Source organism: Bufo bufo, chromosome 5, assembly GCF_905171765.1.
Source record: "Bufo bufo chromosome 5, aBufBuf1.1, whole genome shotgun sequence".
NCBI lineage: Eukaryota > Metazoa > Chordata > Amphibia > Anura > Bufonidae > Bufo > Bufo bufo.
In genome coordinates this window covers 387,906,284-387,929,431 of record NC_053393.1, presented here as the reverse complement: position 1 = coordinate 387,929,431, position 23,148 = coordinate 387,906,284, and the positions used below count along the sequence as shown (strand labels likewise).

General features: G+C 42.0%; 1 protein-coding gene across 3 annotated transcripts in view; it reads right to left on the bottom strand.

Annotated features, from left to right (window-relative positions):
• JARID2 (jumonji and AT-rich interaction domain containing 2) overlaps window positions 1–23,148 on the bottom strand; it is a 146,224-nt gene that overhangs the window by 13,448 nt on the left and 109,628 nt on the right. For all 3 annotated transcript variants that reach the window (XM_040432615.1, XM_040432613.1, XM_040432616.1), the window contains 6 exons: window positions 21,961–22,457; window positions 12,426–12,518; window positions 8,171–8,289; window positions 8,018–8,088; window positions 6,678–6,792; window positions 4,685–4,790 (listed from right to left, as the gene is read on the bottom strand). In XM_040432615.1, coding sequence (XP_040288549.1) covers window positions 4,685–4,790; window positions 6,678–6,792; window positions 8,018–8,088; window positions 8,171–8,289; window positions 12,426–12,518; window positions 21,961–22,457 — 1,001 coding nt within the window. The remainder of the gene's footprint in view (window positions 1–4,684; window positions 4,791–6,677; window positions 6,793–8,017; window positions 8,089–8,170; window positions 8,290–12,425; window positions 12,519–21,960; window positions 22,458–23,148) is intronic.

Below are 23,148 nucleotides of genomic sequence, written 5' to 3'. Positions count from 1 at the left end.
AACCGCATCTACATGCAGCGATTATCATTCATACGGGGGTGAGTGACTGGAAACGCAATTGCTTGCCCCCATAACGTTTTTATTTGTAAGCAGCACATTTCCTGTTGACATGGGGCAATGTCCTGCCGAGCTCTGTCAGGTGGAGTAAAAGGGACTGAATAGAAGTGGAAGGGGTAAAGTTGGTATAAACTTAAAATAGGTTTGAACCATGTATTCATAAATGGCTAACTCAGACTTATTTCATTAAAATCATGCAGAAATCTGTGCTCGTCAACCCAACTTTAATGAGCTTATTCACCCCCTGGGGGCCTCTTAAGTAAATCCTCCAGCATGGCCAGACCTGTGGAGGGAGTCATAGTTACGCGACGCATGGGAGACATGTCACTATTGTAGCAGCCACGTGACCTGAGAGCTGCAGCGGCCCAGGCGGAGCAGGAACCCAGGGGCAGGGATCAAGTATGATTCTCTTTGCCGATATAGCCACACTGTGGGATCTGGCCGAGAGGCCCCCGTGGGAGAACAACCCCTTTAAGGGTTCATTCTCATTGGTGTATGTGCCAAGAAAGCTCCCGGTGTATATGTCAAGCTTATCCAGTTCCCTATTCACCCAAGATAGGTCAAAAGAGTGCACTTTTGTTCTCTGTTGGGTGGGTATATGCTGTATTCAATTCTGTAATCAAATACGCTATTTTATACAGAGGCATTCAGTTAAAAAAAAAAAAAAAAAAAATGTATACCACCCTGTAATGTAATTCTGATCTATGCTGTAGATACAGTATCACCCTTAGTGCCCATTCACACGACCATATTTTTCTGTCAGCATCTGTTCCAAAATTTTGGAGATCGGATGTGGACCCATTCATTTCAACGGGGCCGCAAAAGATGTGGATAGCACACCACGTGTTGTAGGCATCCACACTTACTTTGTCCGTTTTTGCAGACGAGAATAGCCATTTTTATCACAGGATAGAATGTTCCAATTCACAAAATGTGGAACGCACATGGCCGGTATCCATGTGTTGCAGAACCTCAATTTGCAGTCTACAAAACGGATACAGTCGTGTGAATGGACCCTTACAGTCTCAAAAAGGGCCTGAAATGCTTGTGAATAGATGTTAGACTGACAGCAGCATAACTGGATGGCACGCAACAGGGGTGGACACTGACCGCAAAAGCCCCCACCCCTCCAGCTATACACACACACGCATATAACAAATATGCAGATACACATACGCAACGCACTCATTTACACATTACGTACACATATATACATGCTTATACACAGTACACACATATACAATATACGCGCACACACACATTATACACACAAGTACACAATATGCCCGTATGTACACACTCATGCACAAGCATATAGAAAATACGTACATACAGTGCCTTGTGAAAGTATTCACCCCCTTGAGGTTTGTTCCGGTTTTGTTGCATTACAACCTGGAATTAAAATGGATTTTTTTGGGGGGTTTCTATTTGATTTACACAACATACCTACCACTTTTACTATGACACAAAACAATAACTGAGACAAAAACAGAAATTTATTGTGCATAAGTATTCACTCCCTGAATGTCAATACTTTGTATAGACACCTCCTGCTGTTATTACAGATGCAGGTCTCTTGGAGTAGGTCTCTGTTAGTTTAGCACATCTAGACCAGTGATGGCGAACCTATGGCACGGGTGCCAGAGGCGGCACTCAGAGCCCTCTCTGTGGGCACCCGCACTGTAAAAAAAGTCTATGGTGTACCAATATGCCTTAGACTATTCCTGCCATTCATCAGCGCAGGGCGCACTATGAACAGCACAGGCAGGGCACTGAATGTAGGCAGGCTTCAATAGCTAAATGATAAAGTACATGGAATATATGCTATATTGAACTATAGTATTCAGGTTAAATTGCCATGTTGGCACTTTACAATAAATAAGTGGGTTTTGGGTTGCAGTTTGGGCACTCAGCCTCTAAAAGGTTCGACATCACTGATCTAGACACTGGGATTTTTGCCCATTCTTTCACACAAAACTGCTCCAACTCCTTCAGGTTAATGGGTTGTGTTGGTGCAGAGTCTTCATGCGATGTCTCTGATTCTCCATTGGATTGAGGTCTGGGCTTTGGCTAGGCCATTCCAAGACATTTAAATGTTTCCCCTTAAGACACTCCAGTGTAGGGCCACTGTCCTGATGAAGGTGAACCTCCTCCTCAGCCTCGTGGGATGTCCAACATTAGGAATAATTTTGTTTACAACCCAACCCTGATCTATACTTCTCCACAACCTTGTCTGTGACCAATGTGGAGAGCAGATTGGTCTTCAGGTTGCTTGCTCAGTGGTGTTGTGGACTCAGAGGCCTTTCAGAACAAGTTTGTGAATACATAATGACGTGACTCTTTGATTGCACACAGGAGGATCTTAATTAATTATGTGACTTCAGAAGTTGATTTGTTGGACGAGAACTTATTTGGGGGATTCAAGGCAAAAAGGGTGCATACATATATGCACTCACATTTTTCAGTTATTCATTAAAGTATTTTTTTCATTCCACTAACAATTTAGACTACTTTGTCGGGTCCATTACATTACTTCTAAATTAAAATCCATTTTAATTCCACGTTGTAATGCAACAAAAACAGGAAAATGGGGGTGAATACCTCTGCAAGGCACAGTACACATTACCTAAACAAACAGATTATACACATATAGTATACTGTAGACTTACTTTGTGTACACTGAGCTGCAGGGCCATTACATCCCAGAAGAAAGCAGCAGCTGTAGAGAAGGATACCTCTAGGGGTAGGACACAGGAGGCTCTCAAGGGTGAGAGACTCCTGTGAGATTCCTGACCTTCCCCCAGCACTGCAGTGTCTGTAAATATCCTCCCTCGCTCTCCATTTCCTGACTATACAGATAAATATATCTATATCTCCCGCATAGGCCCCTATGCAGCCGATTAAGCTAAACGTTTAGACCCATGGCCAGTCAGAGTGCTGATCTAATCTGAACTGCTTTCTTTCTGTATGTACTGTAGTGCTTGGAAATTTCTGAACCCTTTAGAATTTCCTATATTATTTCTGCATAACTGACATAAAAGTACCTTAGGTTTTTAACAGAAGTCCAAAATGTAGAAAGAGATAACCAAATCAAACAATGGAGTCAGAAATATTAGACTTGGTAATTTATTTATTGAGGAAAATGATGCAATGTCACATGTCTATAAGTGGCATAAATTTGTGACCCTTAAGGATTAGCAGATTATGCGAAGATGACATTAGAGTCAGGCGTTTTAAATTAATGGTATGACAATCAGAGCGACTGGACGACCTGCTTTATTTAAAGAACAGGAATCTATTGACGTCTGATCTTAACAATACATGTTTGTTGAAGTGTATCATGGCATCAACAAAGGAGATTTCTGAAGACCTCAGAAGAGACATTGTTGATGCTCATCAGGCTGGAAAAGGTTATAAAATCAACTCTAAACAGTTTTGACTCCACTAATCCAGTCAGAAAGATGGTGTACAAATGGAAGAAACTCAAGGCCATTAGCACCCTCAACCAACAATGATCATGCCAAGAGCAAGGCATGTCTAGTAAGTCATGAAGGAACCCAAGGTAAGCTCTGAGCCAAAAAAGCCTTTCTCATTCTCACATTAGCTAAAGTTAATGTTTATGAGTCCACCATCAGGAGGACACTGAGCAACAATGGTGTGTATGTCAGGAATGCGAGGAGAAAGTCACTGCTCTCGAAAAACAACATATGCCATTTGCTGAAGATCATGTGGACAAGTCAGAAATCTATAGAAACAATGTTTTATGTACAGATGAGACCAGAATAGAACTATTTGGTTTAAATGAGAAGCGTTATGTCTGGAGAAAGGAAAACACTGCACAAAAACCTCATCCCATATGCGAAGCATGGTGGTGGTAGTATCATGATTTGATCATTGATAGCAAGCCATCCTGCATCTGGGCCAGGACAGCTTGCCATCAATGATGAAACAATGAATTCTGAATTATACAAGGAAATTCTAAAGGAAAATGTCAGAATATATGTTAATGTGGTGAATCGTTAAAAAAGAATAAGGTTAATGTTTTGAAATGGCAAAGTTCTGACCTTAACCCAAAAGAAATGTTGTGGAAGGACCTGAAGCAAGCAGTTCGTGGGAGGCTACTCACCAACATAATAAATTCGAGGCTGTCTTATATTGAGGAATGGGCTAAAATTCCTCCAAGCCAATGTGCAGGACTAATCAACAATTACCAAAAGAAAGTTTAGTTGCAATTATTGCTGCACAAGCAGCATCACACCAGATACGGAAGGCAAAGGATCACATACTTTTGCCACTCACATGATACTGGATCATCTTCCTCAAAAATAAATGGCCAAGTCTAATATTTTTGACTCCTTTGTTTGATTTGGTTAACTTTATTTTCATCCAGTAATTTTAGATTAAATTTATGCAGAAATCTAGAAAATTCTGAAGAGTTCACAAACTTTCAAGCAGCACTGTATATGCAGTATGTCCACCATTAAAGTACAAGCCTTTGCCATTGCTGAGCATATTACTATATATCACAGATCATGTTTATGAATGACCAATCAATGGCACACACAATGTATAGTCTTAATCTGTCCCAAGCTGCACAGATTGCCATGTGGGCACAGCATGAACTTACCATGACACTGCTTTCAAGCATTTGAAGACCAGGAGTACCATTGGCTTGAAGTAGAGTATGTACCACTTTTTCAAGTTTGCTCTCTTCCTCAGCCGGAATGCAATACCTGTATAATAACACAGAAAATTTTACAACAGCAAAGTGGGAGACAGTGCCCTCCTTTTTGTCTGCGCGAGTTGTCTTACATAAGGACAAGTGTGTCTATTTAGATAGCGATTATAATACCTATAATATATGTACCAGATGGGTAGTACTATATAATGCAACGCCAGTAATTTCGTGTAAAAACGGAAGAATTATTTTCCGATATTACAATCCTCATTCTAAAAACTATATCAGACCGCACCTTTATAAGGCTGGATTCACACACTATAGCAAATTATGGTAACGTCTACATACAATGGGGGAAAACTCAACATTAGGGAATTTGTGAAGTCCCACAAAGTTCCACCTCTATCCTTTCTAAGCCCTGCTGTATTAAACAGCTGGTTTCCTGCTTTTACGGCCAGGAATTGAACAGACTCCCATCCCAGCATATTAGCCACTTAGATGCTGCAGTGAATGCTGACCTCAACATCTAAGTGGTTAAAGACGGGGGAGCTCCTTCTTGTACATCATCACCACTGAGGGGTTGCTTTGGCAGCTGAGGGGCTTACCAGAGCTCCAGACCTGTCATGTACAGAAGTCTATTAGGCCCTGCTTTCGGCAGAAAAGTCGTGAACATTTACAAAAAATTGGTGCCAATTTTTGTTTTGTTTTTTTGCCTCAAAGGGAAGGATACATTCCTCCCAACGTGTTTTAGCGTTTGAGGCCAATGCCATATTTTTTTTTTCCCCAAAATACAGCATGCTCTAGTTAGGTCTCATTATTCTGGCAGTTACTCCCAATTTGTTTTCCATAGGACTTTTTAAAAAAGCCAGAAACTGGCTTTACAAAATAAAACAAAGTCACCAAAAACCACTTGTAAAAAATGCAATACATAACAATTGCGTTCTGGAATTGATCTAACTTCCCTATTGACTGTGAATTTGCAGTAAATTTCACATAGTTTTCGTTATTGGTGTTGGTGCAGCTGCCTGCTATGGCAGACATGGTAATTAGGGATATTTTGAAGTTCGGGTTCAGGTATATGCTGAAATGCGTTATGGATTCCGTTACCACGGACCATAACGCAAATCCATGAGGGAATGCATAACGGAATGCCTTTAGTGGCATTCCGTCATGATAGAAGTCTATGGCCAGCATAACGGATCCGTCCGGTTTTTGTTATGCTGGAGTCCTCTTCAGGCTGCAGCTCTGGGGGGAGGGGGGGGGGCTGGGTTCTTAGGGGGCATGTCCTTACTGCTGTAGCAACTTCTAACAGTCAATATGGCTGGTGGCAGTTGAAGATTTAACCTAAGCATGTGCGACCACCTCAGTGAGGTGGACAGAGAAAAGAGGAAAAGAACAAACAGCAGGTGGTGCTATACAGATACATTTTATTGAATAGCTCACTGGCTAAACTAAATTTTTAATTACATGTAAATTAAAATGTAGAACATGTTTTGTGGCACAACCCCTTTAACTAAACTGGGAAGATGAAGAATTTCTGTTTCTACAGGTGTTCACGTTTTTTTTTTTTTATCTCCATTTGGCATGTATGCCAGGATAAACTCACATATATTATATGGAGACATGCCTAACAGCGGCAACCTTTACTTGTAGGTTACAATGGCATCTGTTTATGGATGTCATGAGCTTAGCAATGGCTTTTCATGACGCATTTATGAAACGAATGCCATTATAGCCTAGGGGTGACAGATGTCACTGTTCGGCATCCAATTGACGCATTAGTATAATGGCATCTGTGTAACAGATCTGTCATGAAAAGCTACTGAAAATCTTAAGATGTCTCCATTTAATTTTTAAACAGATACCTATGATGGATGCTATACAGAGCACCCTCTTGTCATCTGTAGAAAGCCAAGTATACGTTGACCCCATCAGCACTTACCAAATGCAATCAGCACCAGTGTGTAAGTAGTCAATGTAGGGAAGGTGATTTTGGTCGCGAGACCAGCATGAGGTAGAAAAAACCATGCCAATATTAAGCCAAGGAATTGTTACTCCTGGAACAGGAAAATAAAGTATTCAATGGACAGTATAAAGACATAAGAGATGCAAGAAGATAATACAAATAAATAAATCAAAGACACTATCTGGAAAAAGGGCAAGATCAGTAGGCCACAACGCCGGTTATCATACTATCCCAGAGGTGCGTTTTATTATACTATAATCTCATTTTAGGTCAGTTTAAATATGACTAATAGAAATTTAAGGCCTTGACGACACTGCAGTACCTAATGTGGTAGTGATTATTTATTCACAAACGTAACAATCTTCTCTTAAAGGGTTTCTGTCACCTAAAAAATGGGTATTAAGCTGGCTGACATTAGCGATGTGCTAATATCAGCTGAACATAACTATATTAGTGCCATCTCACTGCCTGAAGCCTTTATTGAGAAAAACAAACTTGCCTCTAGGACCGGGGGAGGTTTTTTTTTTGGGGGGGGGGGGGGGGGGGGGGGGGGGGCGCGTTGCTCCTGCTCCTAGAGACTTAGTTTGCCCACCTCTTTTCACGCCTTTCTCTTGATTGACAGGGCAGCGCTGCTCTCCTCCCACCGGCTGAGTCTACTAAGAAAATTCTGTGCCTGCGCCGTCCTGTTCAGTATTCGGCGCAGGCGCAGTGTGGGAAGGACGTTCTCCGACAGCTGGCTTCCCCAAGGTGACGTTTTCAGCGCAGGGACAGTGAGGAAGCCAGCAGCCGCCGAGCGTCCTTCCCTCACTGCGCCTGCGCCGAATACTGAACGGGGACGATTTTCTTAGTGGACACGACCGACGGGAGGAGAGCAGCGCTGCCTGGCCCTGTCCATCAAGAGAAGGGTGTGAAAAGAGGTGGGCAAACAGTCTCTAGGAGCAGGTGCAGCAGAAATCCCAGTGGAGCCCATTAGAAGTCCATGAGGTGGTACTGTTGTAAGTCAGATCCTGCATAGTGCTGCGCCTTCTGTTATACATAGTGTGAACAGAGCACATCTGTATATGAAATTCTTTACGGTGGAACAAGAGGTTTCATATAGCTCAAAAGTATTCATCACCTCTGGCGATCACCATCATGTTGACACGAGCCATGGCGAAAGCAGAACCATTAGATAACCCATATATTGTCAATGGAGTATGCTTTGCTCTCTAAGGAGCAATAACCACAAGATCGTAGACTGGGAAAGGAACCTTAGAAACTAAGCTGTATAAGAAAGGTACAATCTGTGAAAAAAATAACTAACGTGAAGCACTTACCAGGCACAGCACCAAGGTGACGCAGGATGGATCCTGAATTATTAGGAAGGACTGTAAGATTCCATCCATGTCTATAAAACATAGAAGGAAAAGGTATGGCTGGCTGCACAATGCATTGTGGTAATGGATGACATCAGGATTTAATCTGCTCACCTTGAAAAGGGTTCCGCTTTAGCCACAGGAAATCCACTGCCATGAGTCTTTGTATCAACCTTTCCACAATGCACAGCAACGTGACAAGTCTTCTGCTCAACAATCCGCCAATACTCTTGCTGAAATAAGAAGAGCCGTGTTATCACTAGCTTCATATTGGGGTCTCATGTGTCTTCAGTGTTTAAAGGGTATGGTCACCTTCACACCACTGTTCTTTTTTTATTGTCCCAATACATCTAAAATGAAAAATTAGGCAACTTTGCAATAGATCTTCATTAAAGGGGTTGGCCACTTTCTGCTAACTGTTGACCATTGTGTTAGTGAGATGATTATATGGCACTTACTAATATAGTGTTCTATATTTTATCAGGTATACCCCCTTTTGTGCTGCCCACAGAGGTCCTCTGCAATCCCCTCCATGAATAGAGGAGACAGACACTGCATCTGCACTAAACTCTCAAAAGAATAAGTACAGTTGGCAGGTGCAGTGCGTTAGAATGGAGAAGACATCACAAGGAGGTGATCTGCCTGGTCACATGACCCTCCATCGGTGGCCATTTTATGGACAGGACCTCTATATGGACAGTACAAAAGACTTTGTAAACAAGGGAAGATACCTTTTGAAATACAGAAAATGGTGCAGAATTTCGAGAAAGGCTACATTAGTAAGTGTCATATAACACATTGGTCACAAGCAGCCAGAAGGTGGCCAACGCCTTTAATAGTTTCCTAGCATTTTATTTCTACAGGTCCAATGCAGACTATGTTTCCATGGTAACAGGAAGCAAATTCTGTGTAGTCTGGTCTTGCACTGATACTTTCCTCCATTTTGTACCATACAATTGGTAGGTTAGATTGGAAGTAGAGGACGGATAGAAAGAAGTATGACTGCATGATCAGACAACACAAAGTCTGTTTGTTGTCTGTTACTATGGAGACACATAGCCTACAGGGGAGCAGAAGGAACTAAATGTTAACTAACTACTATTGCAAAGTTGCTTCATTTTTCATTTCATAAAACTTGCAAAGACAAAGAATCATCTGAAAGAAAACTAAAAATGACATGTTTACATAAAATCTGCTGCTATTATTTCCCCAGGGAAGCCTCGCTAGGCTCATCTGCTCAGTCTCCTGAATCTGGATAATCTGAACTATCAGATACCATAGTTTGCATGGATATAGCTTGGATTATTTGCTTGCAGTGTGCCATTTTCATGCTATGCTTTGGCATGACCCTAGACCGGTGCTGCCAATCACTGAAGCATGTGCGTTACAGACCATGCAGACAAATCAGCTACGGCCGGAGTCACAAGTGATGCGAGAAATAAAATTAAGAGGAAGAAAGAAAAAAAGACTGAGGATTTGATGAATTCTCCAAGTTGCATAAATATCCACATCGAAACACGAATGGACATCAGAAGCCTATTTCACCCCAGGAGAAATGTGAGATACCAAAAGGTTACATCCAATGAGCACCTTTAGGGCTCATTCAGAAGACCTTATGTGTTTTGCGGTCCGCAAAACACGAATACTGGTAATGTGCGTTCTGCATTTTGCAGAACGGAGCGGCCACTCCTCTGATAGAAATGCCTATTCTTATCCGCAATTGCGGGGCCATGGAACAGAAGTATGGGTGCGGACAGAAACTGTGCTGTCAGCACCTTTTGCGACTCCATTGAAATTAACAGGTCCGCATCTATTCTGCAAAATTACGTAACGGATGCGGACACAAATACAGTAGTATAGTATTTTGCAAGTTAGGTGGCACACCTCACCCGCAGGAATGTTCCCTTTAAATACACCAGGACACCCATTAGATTATGCAAATACCGCACTGCAGTAAACCCACAGGTTTTTCCTGCTTTGAGTAAACAGAAGGGATCATTTCCAAACTTGTTCCAAAGTTAATATTATCCAAGGCCTGAAAACCCATTGTCTGAGATGGTTACTTTATTAGCGTTCAATGGGAAAACCAGACCGGGCTCCTCTCACAAACACCCGAGCACATAATACACAATCTCTCGGAGGATATAATAAAGACTGGCGCGTTTGGGGCTTAAGATTGTCAGGCAATAGAGCACAGTTCAGGTGCAATGTTCCCCTTTAAATCCCAGCTGAATCCTCTCCCAGCTGCAATGCAACGAAAGGTGTCGGCCCCCGCCAAACTGCTACAGACTGGAAATCTGCCTCTTGTATTAAGTTTCCTAATATATATTCCAAAATCATGGCTTGTTATTTATCCTCCTATACATTAAACCTTTTACTCTGTCACTAGTGCATTAGGGCCCAATGACAGGAACATAATAATCCGCAGCTTGTTCAGCAATGTCCTAAAATGACCTCCGACATGATGCTGGTGCTCCTTCATATTTCACAATCCCATTTCAGAGGGCTAGATTTATCTGGTTCTAGAAGCTTTAGGCAGTCCTACAAGGACATAAATATCATGTTCACCAAAGATTATTGCTAGCAGCTGCTCTCCACTCCCCATGAAACACAGCGCTATTAGGCCTCTTTCACACGACAGTATGTCTTTTTCAGTGTTTTGCGGTCCGTTTTAAACTGATCCGTTGTTCCGTTTCCGTTGTGTTTCCGTTTTTCCGTTCCGTTTTTCCCTATGGCAAATACAGTATACAGTAATTTCATAGAAAAAATTGGGCTGGGCATAACATTTTCAATAGATGGATCCGCAAAAAACGGAACGGATACGGAAGACATACGGATGCACTTCCGTATGCATTCCGTTTTTTGCGGACCCATAGACTTTAATAGAGCCACGGAACGTGATTTGCGGCCAAATATAGGACATGTTCTATGTTAAAACGGAACGGAAAAACGGAAACGGAATGCATACGGAGTACATTCCATTTTTTTTGCGGAACCATTGAAATCAATGGTTCCGTATACGGACCGCAAAAAACGGCCAGTAAACGGGAAAAAAAAAAAAACGGCCGTGTGAAAGAGGCCTTATACAGGTCAGATACGCCATGAATATCCCATATGGGCTGGAATACCCATCATTAGCAGGACTACCTCTGGAAACCCTCAACAGTTCACAAACTATACAGCCGGACAGAATACAGGTCAGTAAAGCCACTGGGACAGATTTACTAATCCTTTCTAAAATGTAGCACGTCTAAACTGGCTTAGGATGATCCACATTTACCACTGAGAGGAGAGCATACACCGCCACCCTCCGTAAACCGCTATGGCAGTTTCTAAAAACGCCATTTCCAGTAGTCGTATGGCGGTGACAGATGAATGAACAGCAAGCTGCACAAGCCCAGTGTGCTCTCCCTTCAATTCAGGGGCCTCATTCTGGAAAGAGGAGAGAATCCCCGAGGTGTGGCCGGCGCCGATCTGACATTGATGGCATATCCTAGCAACATGCCCTCAACGTGCACCAAAATATATTTTGCTGGAAAATAAGCCAGCCAATGGTTTGTCCAACGTTGTACAAAAAAATATCCATGCACAAAATGATATATGTGGCGCATCCTTACCCTACTCCGCTAAGCTAATCCTGGCATAGCATATGGTTACCGGGTACCCATGTGCTATGCCAAAAGTTTGTAAACCTCCGGGGGGCAGAAATCTGCGCTCCTGCCCGTACTTACTGCGCTGTGGCCCCATTCATAAAATGAGTACTTTGTACACTGCTAAGCAGTCAGTGGTGTACAGAGACGTGAATTTTAAGTGCACAGGGAAAGGTGCGCTTTAGGGGGGTAAAAAAAGTGTAATAAAAATACTAAATACATTAATAAACTATATTACAAAAACTATTATTAGGGCATTAGGTACACGTTCACAAAAAAATCATCAAAGTTTAGTTCAATTTTAAGCTATCTACATTTTAGACAGGATTTCCATTCTGGATGTAGGAGCTGGTCAAAGAGATGACTATAGATATGCCATCAATGTCCCAGATGGGAACTCTAATTTAAGCTACGTCCCCTTGTCAAGCTGTAAAACCAAAATAAGTGAATTAGGCGCCGCGAACCACCCTGCAATTCAGCAGCAGTGCACATGTTTGCACACTACCAAAAAATTTTTGCTGGACTATTTTTAAATTGTTACTGCTCCCCTTCCTTTAGCGTTGTTTCAATTTTGAGCGGTATCCAGGAGAACTGCATACGCAGTCATCCATCCTGGGAGGACATTCTTAAGTATTTTTCCAAGATAAAAATGACATAACAAGACTCAAGATCTCCTACACTATACAATACATGTATGGAGGGGACAGTTATTTGCTCACCTCAACCTCTGCTACAGTTGGCTCTTTGCTGAAGCACATATTCATGACGTTCCTTGCTGTTCGGAAGAAAGTGGTGAGAGACATGGACCTTCCCTGTAAATAGTAAAAACTGAATAAGAATGACATAGTGGGGAAAAAAAAAAACAAAAAAAAAAAAACACACAAAGCATCTACCACTAATTATGTCATCCGTGTATGTAGAAAATGCATCAATCCCTCTCGTTCTTGTTTGATTCTATTCTGTCTCATATGGCAACCAAAAATATTTTGAAAATTCTGTATGTGTCCCATGAGATCGGCTTCTCCCACAAGCATCAGAAAAGACTGATAAAGACCTCTTAGAGGTTGAAACGTTGCACATGTTGATCTGTACGTGGAGTGCAGATTCCTCTTATACTTTTGACAGGGATGTCCAGGACTCCTTGCAACCTTGAACTGGCTGCAGACTTGAATACACGGCTGGTGTGGGACCACGAGTACCACCTGACCATATAAGTCAATCTGCACTAGTTTAAAGGGCAATTAAACAGCCACATTGAGGATGAACGATCATTTGTACAATCGTTCGGCCATCATACAGTGTTCACATTGTCACCAGCACATACCTGGTTTACAAGCAGTCATAAAAACATTATGCACAAAAGATCCAATCAGCAGCCAACAAACAAGTGTTTGCTGGCTGATCTATGGTGTGGTTAGACGGGCTGTTGGTCGGCCAAAAGAACGATCCCATGTTCAGATAAGACGTTGCTCTATCTGCAAAAGGTCCCTTTACATGGCCCAATATGCGAATTAAGCGTCCGTTCCCAACAATCGCCTGCTCGTTAGTGGAGAAGACTACTGCATTTACATGCAGCAATCTCCTTCACAGTAAGTGGAGGAGCAATGGCTAATGTTTCCGCTCCTCCCCATACAGAATCATTCGCTGGCAGCAGAGGCTGTTTAGATGGCAGCAAACGATAATTTAGGTGACTGCACCAAGGACCCTATTACCCGATGAATGAGGGAAACGTTCGGCACCTTTACACTGGTAGATTATCACCAATGAGCGTTCAAACGGATATCTGGCAGTGTAAAGGGCCCTTAAAGGAGTTGTGCAGCAAGTACACACAGTGGGGGTCCCACTCCTGAAAGCCCCACTGATCAGGTGTTTCAAGAGGAGGTGGAGCTCTTACAAGCACTGCTTCCTCTTCAAGATTATACTGCGCATCGTCTTGGAAGTCTTGGTGGCGCAGTGTAATTACAAGTGCTTGTTCCATTCACTTGAATGGTGCACTGAAGCCCACATTTGTAGAAAAATAAGAGCCCTTTGGTTGGGAAATGTCACAACCATTTTTCACAAGAAAGGTATGATGTTACTCAGCAGGATTAACCCCACCAAAACCGAATGCCTGGTTTAATAGAGTTGATCCTGCCGACGGATGCTTTTTTTCCTTTCTTCTAACAATGGCTGTGATTACACGAGTAATTGAATATGTAAATATAATAAGTAAAAATGTTAGAGGGAGGCTGCATGGATTATTAAAACTAGTGCGATGAGTTCTCTAGGACTGAATGACAAGAACGACCTGGCGGTTTTTGTTTGAATAGTTTTAATGTTTTTTTTACATGGGTTTATTTTGTTTTGATGTGTGTATTATGTATCGATTGGGAATGATCATCCCACCTGTTCAGCACGACGCGTCAGCAGGAGTGTTATAAATTGTGCATACCCCCCGACCACGTCATGGGAGGCTTGACAAAGTGCATGTAGCGCGAAACGGCTGTTGCCCGATTCATCTGTGCGGTGCCCGCACCTTCCAGTTTTTAACCAGAATAAAGCTGCAAATATTACTTTATGGTAAGTGCCGCTATTCATTTTTATTTTATTCGTTGATTTTTGCATGGCTATCAAGCAGAGCACCACCATATACAGTTGCAAGAAAAAGTATGTAAACCCTTTGGAATGATATGGATTTCTGCACAAATTGGTCATAAAATGTGATCTGATCTTCATCTAAGTCACAACAATAGACAATCACAGTCTGCTTAAACTAATAACACACAAAGAATTAAATGTTACCATGTTTTTATTGAACACACCATGTAAACATTCACAGTGCAGGTAGAAAAAGTATGTGAACCCTTGGATTTAATAACTGGTTGAACCTCCTTTGGCAGCAATAACTTCAACCAAACGTTTCCTGTAGTTGCAGATCAGACGTGCACAACGGTCAGGAGTAATTCTTGACCATTCCTCTTTACAGAACTGTTTCAGTTCAGCAATATTCTTGGGATGTCTGGTGTGAATCGCTTTCTTGAGGTCGTGCCACAGCATCTCAATCAGGTTGAGGTCAGGACTCTGACTGGGCCACTCCATGTTTTTATTGAACACACCATGTAAACATTTACAGTGCAGGTGGAAAAAGTATGTGAGCCCCTAGACTTAGGACATCTCCAAGAGCTAATTGGAGTGGGGTGTCAGCCAACTGGAGTCCAATCAATGAGATGAGATTGGAGGTGTTGGTTACAGCTGCCCTGCCCTATAAAAAACACACACCAGTTCTGGGTTTGCTTTTCACAAGAAGTATTGCCTGATGTGAATGATGCCTCGCACAAAAGAGCTCTCAGAAGACCTACGATTAAGAATTGTTGACTTGCATAAAGCTGGAAAGGGTTATAAAAGTATCTCCAAAAGCCTTGCTGTTCATCAGTCCACGGTAAGACAAATTGTCTATAAATGGAGAAAGTTCAGCACTGCTGCTACTCTCCCTAGGAGTGGCCGTCCTGTAAAGATGACTGCAAGAGCACTGCGCAGACTGCTCAATGAGGTGAAAAAGAATCCTAGAGTGTCAGCTAAAGACTTACAAAAGTCTCTGGCATATGTTAACATCCCTGTTAGCGAATCTACGATACATAAAACACTAAACAAGAATGGATTTCATGGGAGGATACTACAGAGGAAGCCACTGCTGTCCAAAAAAAGACATTGCTGCACGTTTACAGTTTGCACAAGAGCACCTGGATGTTCCACAGCAGTACTGGCAAAATATTCTGTGGACAGATGAAACCAAAGTTGATTTGTTTGGAAGAAACACACAACACTATGTGTGGAGAAAAAGAGGCACAGCACACCAACATCAAAACCTCATCCCAACTGTGAAGTATGGTGGTGGGGGCATCATGGTTTGGGGCTGCTTTGCTGCGTCAGGGCCTGGAAGGATAGCTATCATCGAAGGAAAAATGAATTCCCAAGTTTATGAAGACATTTTGCAGGAGAACCTAAGGCCATCTGTCCACCAGCTGAAGCTCAACAGAAGATGGGTGTTGCAACAGGACAACGACCCAAAGCATAGAAGTAAATCAACAACAGAATGGCTTAAACAGAAGAAAATACGCCTTCTGGAGTGGCCCAGTCAGAGTCCTGACCTCAACCCGATTGAGATGCTGTGGCACGACCTCAAGAAAGCGATTCACACCAGACATCCCAAGAATATTGCTGAACTGAAACAGTTCTGTAAAGAGGAATGGTCAAGAATTACTCCTGACCGTTGTGCACGTCTGATCTGCAACTACAGGAAACGTTTGGTTGAAGTTATTGCTGCCAAAGGAGGTTCAACCAGTTATTAAATCCAAGGGTTCACATACTTTTTCTACCTGCACTGTGAATGTTTACATGGTGTGTTCAATAAAAACATGGTAACATTTAATTCTTTGTGTGTTATTAGTTTAAGCAGACTGTGATTGTCTATTGTTGTGACTTAGATGAAGATCAGATCACATTTTATGACCAATTTGTGCAAAAATCCATATCATTGCAAAGGGTTCACATACTTTTTCTTGCAACTGTATTGCACGTTGCGGGTGCAGGTGTGAATACAGTTGGACATTTGTCACAATCAGCAGTGCCGACCCTTTTTCTTGTATAGACAAAAAATAGACACATACAATGCAGCTGAGTTTACATTAATTTGCTGTTCAACAAAATAAGAAGGATAATTATTAGACTTATCGCCTCATTTCCTTTCTATTTTTACAGCATAGGTTCCCAAAAAGCAGCGGATAAGCAAGGAGCGCATGGAATTTTACTCCTGCCATACTGCAGCATAAGACGAGAAACAGGATATAAAATCACCACACCTCAAATGAACATAAACTTGGCAAAGGATTACAATGAAACAAAGGAATCACAACATGCTGCAAACTGTCTTCACATCTCTACTTCAGTATTCTGAAGAAAACAGAAAAATAAAAATACAACAATGTGGAGGCAATCTAAGATCCTGAGAATAAATGGGTGGGATTGCTGGATTAGCACTGCACGCCCCTTCACAGGGACACTATCGACCAGCAGGTGTGCAGGGGGCTGCGGCACAGGCCTATTCAAGTAAATCGGGCCATCAGTAGTTCCCTACACCACAGGTAGCCAGGAGCTCCACTGGCAGAACTAAGCCAGTACATCAGCCCCTTCATTCTCTGGATCCATGGACATGCCAATGATCACTTTGTATGGGAATAACCCCATGATGTGCAAAGAATTAGAGGTTTACTTATATTTTAAAGAGAAGTCACAAGCAAGTTAATACAAGCCATTAACGTATTGTTATTATCCATATTGCTTCCTTTGCTGGCTGGATTAATTTTTTCCATCACATTATACACTGCTAGTTTCCATGGTTACGACCACCCCGCAATCCCGCAGTGGTGGCCGTGCTTGCACACTATAGAAAAAAGCACCGACCTATGTGAGCTCCTACAGTTCCGGCCAACAGAGAAGTCGGCACTTTTTCCTATAGTGTGCAAGCATGGCCACTGATGGATTGCGGGGTGGTCATAACCATGAAAACTGGCAGTGTATAACGTGATGAAAAAATAAATCAAGCAAGCAAAGAAAGCAATATGGATAATAACCATACATTAATAAGTGCCTTGTATTACCTTCTCTACATGAAAAATGCCACTCGCCGAAGTGACACAACCTCTTTAACCCCTTAAGGACACAGCCTTTTTACACCTTAGGACCAGGCCATTTTTTGAAAATCTGACCAGAGTCTCTTTAAGTGCTGATAACTTTAAAACGGTTTAACTTATCCAGGCCGTTCTGAGATTGTTTTTTCGTCACATATTGTACTTCATGACACTGGTAAAATGGAGTCAAAAAAAAAATTTTTTTTGCACCAAAAAATACCTAATTTAACAAAAATTTGAAAAAAATTAGCAAATTTCAAAGTTTCAGTTTCTCTACTTCTGTAATACATAGTAATACCCCCAAAAATTGTGATGACTTTACATTCCCCATATGTCTACTTCATGTTTGAATTGTTTTGGGAATGATATTTTATTTTTTGGGGATGTTATAAGGCTTAGAAGTTTAGAAGCAAATCTTGAAATTTTTCCGAAATTTACAAAAACTCAATTTCTAGGGACCAGTTCAGGTCTCAAGTCACTTTGCGAGGCTTACATTATAGAAACCACCCAAAAATGACCCCATCTAAGAAACTACACCCCTCAAGGTATTCAAAACTGATTTTGCATACGTTGTTAACCCTTTAGGTGTTGCACAAGAGTTATTGGCAAATAGGGAGGAAATTTGAGAATTTCATTTTTTTGTCTAATTTTTCATTTTAACCCATTTTTTCCACTAACAAACCAAGGGTTAACAGCCAAACAAGACTGTATCTTTATTGCCCTGACTCTGCCATTTACAGAAACACCCAATATGTGGCCGTAAACTACTGTACGGCCACACAGCGGGGCGTAGAGTGAAAGGTGCGCCGTTTGGTTTTTGGAAGGCTGATTTTTATGGACTGGTTTATTTACACCATGTCCCATTTGAAGCCCCCTGATGCACCCCTAGAGGAGAAACTCCCTAAAAGTGACCCCATCTAAGAAACTACACCCCTCAAGGTATTCAAAACTGATTTTACATACGTCGTTAACCCTTTAGGTGTTGCACAAGAGTTATTGGCAAATGGCGATGAAATTTAAGAATTTCATTTTTTTGCCTAATTTTCCATTTTAACCCATTTTTTCCACTAACAAAGCAAGGGTTAACAGCCAAACAAGACTGTATCTTTATTGCCCTGACTCTGCTGTTTACAGAAACACCCCATATGTGGCCGTAAACTACTGTACGGGCACACAGCGGGGCGTAGAGTGAAAGGTGCGCCGTTTGGTTTTTGGAGGGCTGATTTTGCTGGACTGTTTTTTTTGGCACCATGTCCCATTTGAAGCCCCCCTGATGCACCCCTAGATTATAAACTCCATAAAAGTGACCCCATCTAAGAAACTACACCCCTCAAGGTATTCAAAACTGATTTTACAAACTTTGTTAACCCTTTAGGTGTTGCACAAGATTTAATGGAAAATAGAGATACAATTTCAAAATTTCACTTTTTTGGCAGATTTTCCATTTTAATATTTTTTTTCCAGTTACAAAGCAAGGGTTAACAGCCAAACAAAACTCATTATTTATGGCCCTAATTCTGTAGTTTACAGAAACACCCCATATGTGGTCGTAAACAGCTGTACGGGCACATGGCAGGGCGCAGAAGGAAAGGAACACCATATGGTTTTTGGAAGGCATATTTTGCTGGACTGGTTTTTTTGACACCATGTCCCATTTGAAGCCCCCCTGATGCACCCCTAGAGTAGAAACTCCAAAAAAGTGACCCCATTTTAGAAACTACGGGATAGGGTGGCAGTTTTGTTGGTACTAGTTTAGGGTACATATGATTTTTGGTTGCTCTATATTACACTTTTTGTGCGGCAAGGTAACAAGAAATAGCTTTTTTGGCACCGTTTTTTTTTTGTTATTTACAACATTCATCTGACAGGTTAGATCATGTGGTAATTTTATAGAGCAGGTTGTCACGGACGCGGAGATACCTAATATGTATACAATTTTTTTTATTTATGTAAGTTTTACACAATGATTTCATTTTTAAAACCAAAAAAATGTTTTAGTGTCTCCATAGTCTAAGAGCCATAGTTTTTTCAGTTTTTGGGCGATTATCTTAAGTAGGGTCTCATTTTTTGCGGGATGAGATGACGGTTTGATTGGCATCTATTTTGGGGTGCATATGACTTTTTGATTGCTTGCTATTACACTTTTTGTGACGTAAGATGACAAAAAATGGCTTTTTTTACACCGTTTTTATTTTTATTTTTTTACGGTGGTCATCTGAGGGGTTAGATCATGTGATATTTTTATAGAGCCGGGCGATACGGACGCGGCGATACCTAATATGTATACTTTTTTTTTATTTATGTAAGTTTTACACAATGATTTCATTTTTGAAACAAAAAAAATCATGTTTTAGTGTTTCCATAGTCTAAGAGCCATAGTTTTTTCAGTTTTTGGGCGATTATCTTGGGTAGGGTATGATTTTTGCGGGATGAGATGACGGTTTGATTGTTACAATTTTGGCGTACATGCGACTTTTTTGATCACTTTTATTACCTTTTTTGGGAAGTAAGGTGGGCAAAATTTCAATTTCATCATAGTTTTTTATTTTTTATTTTTATGGTGTTCACCGTTCGGGTAAAGTAACATGACCGTTTTATAGATCAGGTCGTTACGGACGCGGCGATACCAAACATGTGTAGGGAATTTTATTTTTTTCATTTTTTATCAGTGATAAATGTGTTTTTTGATTTTTACTTTTTTTTCACTTTTATTCACTTTTTTTTGACCCAGACCCACTTGGTTCTTGAAGATCCAGTGGGTCTGATGTCTGAATAATACAGTACAGTACAATATATATTGTTCTGTACTGTATTTTACTTACACTGAACAGATCTATGCCATTCAGCACAGATCTGTTCAGCACCATGGACAGCAGGACGCCTGAGAGGCGTCCTGTTGCCATGGGAACCTTCCCCGTCTGCTCAGTACTGCTCAGAACTTCGCAGACGGGGAAGGGTAAGGAGGGGATCCCTCGGGGGGCTCTCTGGGGGCTCTCTCCCTCCCCATCGGGGGGCTGCAAAGGCACAGCAGCCCCCCGATGGGAGAGGGAGGGAGCTCCCTGCGCTGTTAACCTTTTCCATACAGCGGTCCGTACGGACCGCTGTATGGAAAGGGTTAAACGGCTGACATCGCATCGCAGATGTCAGCCGTTTATACCAGGGTGCCAGCAATGTGCTGGCACCCTGGTATCCCCACTAGACACCAACGATTATACAAGGGGAGGCGGGCGGGGGATCGCGATCCCGCCTGCCGCACCGCCCGCCTCCCGCACCGCCCACACCGCCCGCAACCCTCCCCCTGCACCTCCCGCCACCATAAAAATCATTCGGGGGTGCAGGGGGGGGTAAATAAAACTCTTTTTTTGGCATATAAAGTTTCTGATCCCTGCGGTCAGGGACTGCGGGGACCAGAAACTTCAGAAATCGCAGCAAACCGCAGGTCTGAATTGACCTGCGGTTTGCCGCGATCGCCGACATGGGGGGGTCACGGGACCCCCCCGCGCATTTAGCCTAGGTGCCTGCTCAATGATTTGAGCAGGCACCGGGTTCCGATCACTGCCAGCCGCACGGCAGTGATCGAAAATACACAGGGCGTACATGTACGCCCTGTGTCCTTAAGTACCAGGGCACAAGGGCGTACCTGTACGCCCTATGTCCTTAAGAGGTTAAAAAAAAAAAAAAAAAAAAAAAAAACAGGAGGCCCATAGAGTGATATGAGACTGCTAGGGCCACACTGGTATTACTCACCGCTCCCTGGTACTCTTCACCCAGCGAGGCACTATTATCTGACAGCATACAACTTCAGGACGCAGCGTAGGGACACAGTGCTGCGCTGCATGAGGGGGAGAGTATTTATTTTTTTTTTTCGAGGGGTTGGGTGGGGGCTTTAGGGGCCACTGCTGGATTGCAGGGTGGTCGGAACGGTCGAAACGAGCAGTGTATAATGTGGAAAAATGAATCAAGCCAGCAAAGAAGGCAATATGGACAATCACAATACATTAGTAAGTGCCTTGTATTCACTTTCTCTACATAATAAATGCCATTTGCTGAAGTGAGACAACCCCTTTAAATCAACAGGACCGGCCTGACAGTTTTTATGCGAGAAAGGACATTACAGGTCTCCATGTTTTGTTCTTTCATATATAAATGGTCATGACTGACTGGATAGGGGAATGAGGACACCTGATTGTAAAATTACTAAAATCAGTTTGCAGACTCCGCTTCAAAGCAGCATGAGTTTATTGTGTGTGTGTGTGTGTGTGTAATATATATATATATACATATATACATACACACACACACACACACACACACACACACACACACATACACCTATATCTCTATCTATATCTAAAGGCACCACAAAAATTATAAAATAAAAACAAACACCTCCTCAACCCTCCATGGATCCAGTGGTGGGGGCTGAAGTTTTTTTGTTTTTTTAGATTTTAGAACCTTTAGTGCCTCTTTTTCACACACTACAAAATATATTTTCATGCAATAACCATTGCTTAAAGTAATATTAGCTTCATAGTTTAGCAGCACATCTACGTGCAAGTTTTGGTTTCAGATAATTCATTTTACTTACCTTATAAATGCACTTGTGTAGGTCACCAAATAGACTTTTATCTTCAGGTTCCTCCTCTGTGCACTCGTTTTCCTGAGCAAACAGCCTTCGCCTTCCATTTTTCAGCGGGACCTCCATTTCTTTCAGCTTCCCACGCAGGCCATTACGGTGCACTACTCCATTAACGAGTCCATTTTTGGGCTCATACCTCGGGAGCAGATGTAATCTATATGAATTCTCAGCATGCCCCTCCAGTGGACCTTTCTTCTTCTCCAGGTTCTCTTTCTCCTGCAGAACTTCTTTCTCCAGTTTCTTGTGCTCCTCAGGCGAAAGGGAGTCATAAGAGAGTAGGTATTGACAGTAGGCCTCCTGCAGCTTTGCTAGTCGATCCTGCGCACTTTTAGGGATGCGGAGCATGTCGGCCAACTTGTTCCACTTCTTGAGGTCTGTCACTTGTTGCATGCCTCCCATTTCATTGATGAGTTGAAAAAACCGAGCTAGATCCAATTCACAGCCTCCTATACAGAGGTCGTGAGGGAAACAAGAAAACATCGTTACACACTTCAACTGGTGCCTAGAATAAAAACATTATTAGCTGGAGGTCCCAGGAACATACAAAACTCAGCATTTCCATAACTGACAGGCATCCAGCAGATTAAAGTGGAGCTTAGCCATGTATGCAATTTAGCTTTGGAGTTTTTGCCTGATGTCCAAGACTGCAGAGTAATAGTCATCTGCAGTTTAATATATGCTGTCAGGTGCCCAAAAATTATACTAGAGCTTAGTGCTGTATAAAGTTTGCTTATTTTTGGCAAGCCTTGACATTGGCAAAAGCTGTTAAATCCATTGCTTATATTGACCGTTTTAATCAATTTTAATGATTACTTCCGAGGATAAAATATTAAATGGAACATCAAAAGGAAACATTTTATTCTCATTAGAAGGAAATATGGCCAGCACCAGCTAAATAGGCCATAGCTGAACAAAGATGGTAAATGCTAAACACAAGGCACATTGATCCTATTCTCAACACTGACCAGGGTTTAGATAATGAGAAGTAACCAGAGGAAAGACATGGAGAAAGAAAAAAAAGGATTGGCTTACTTTCCTTTCCAGAGCTTGTGGCTTATATATTCCAACTTACCACTTCCACAAAGGTCTTGACTAACATTAGAAGTGAGAGGTGCCTGGTCTCAAGAGGTCCTTGCT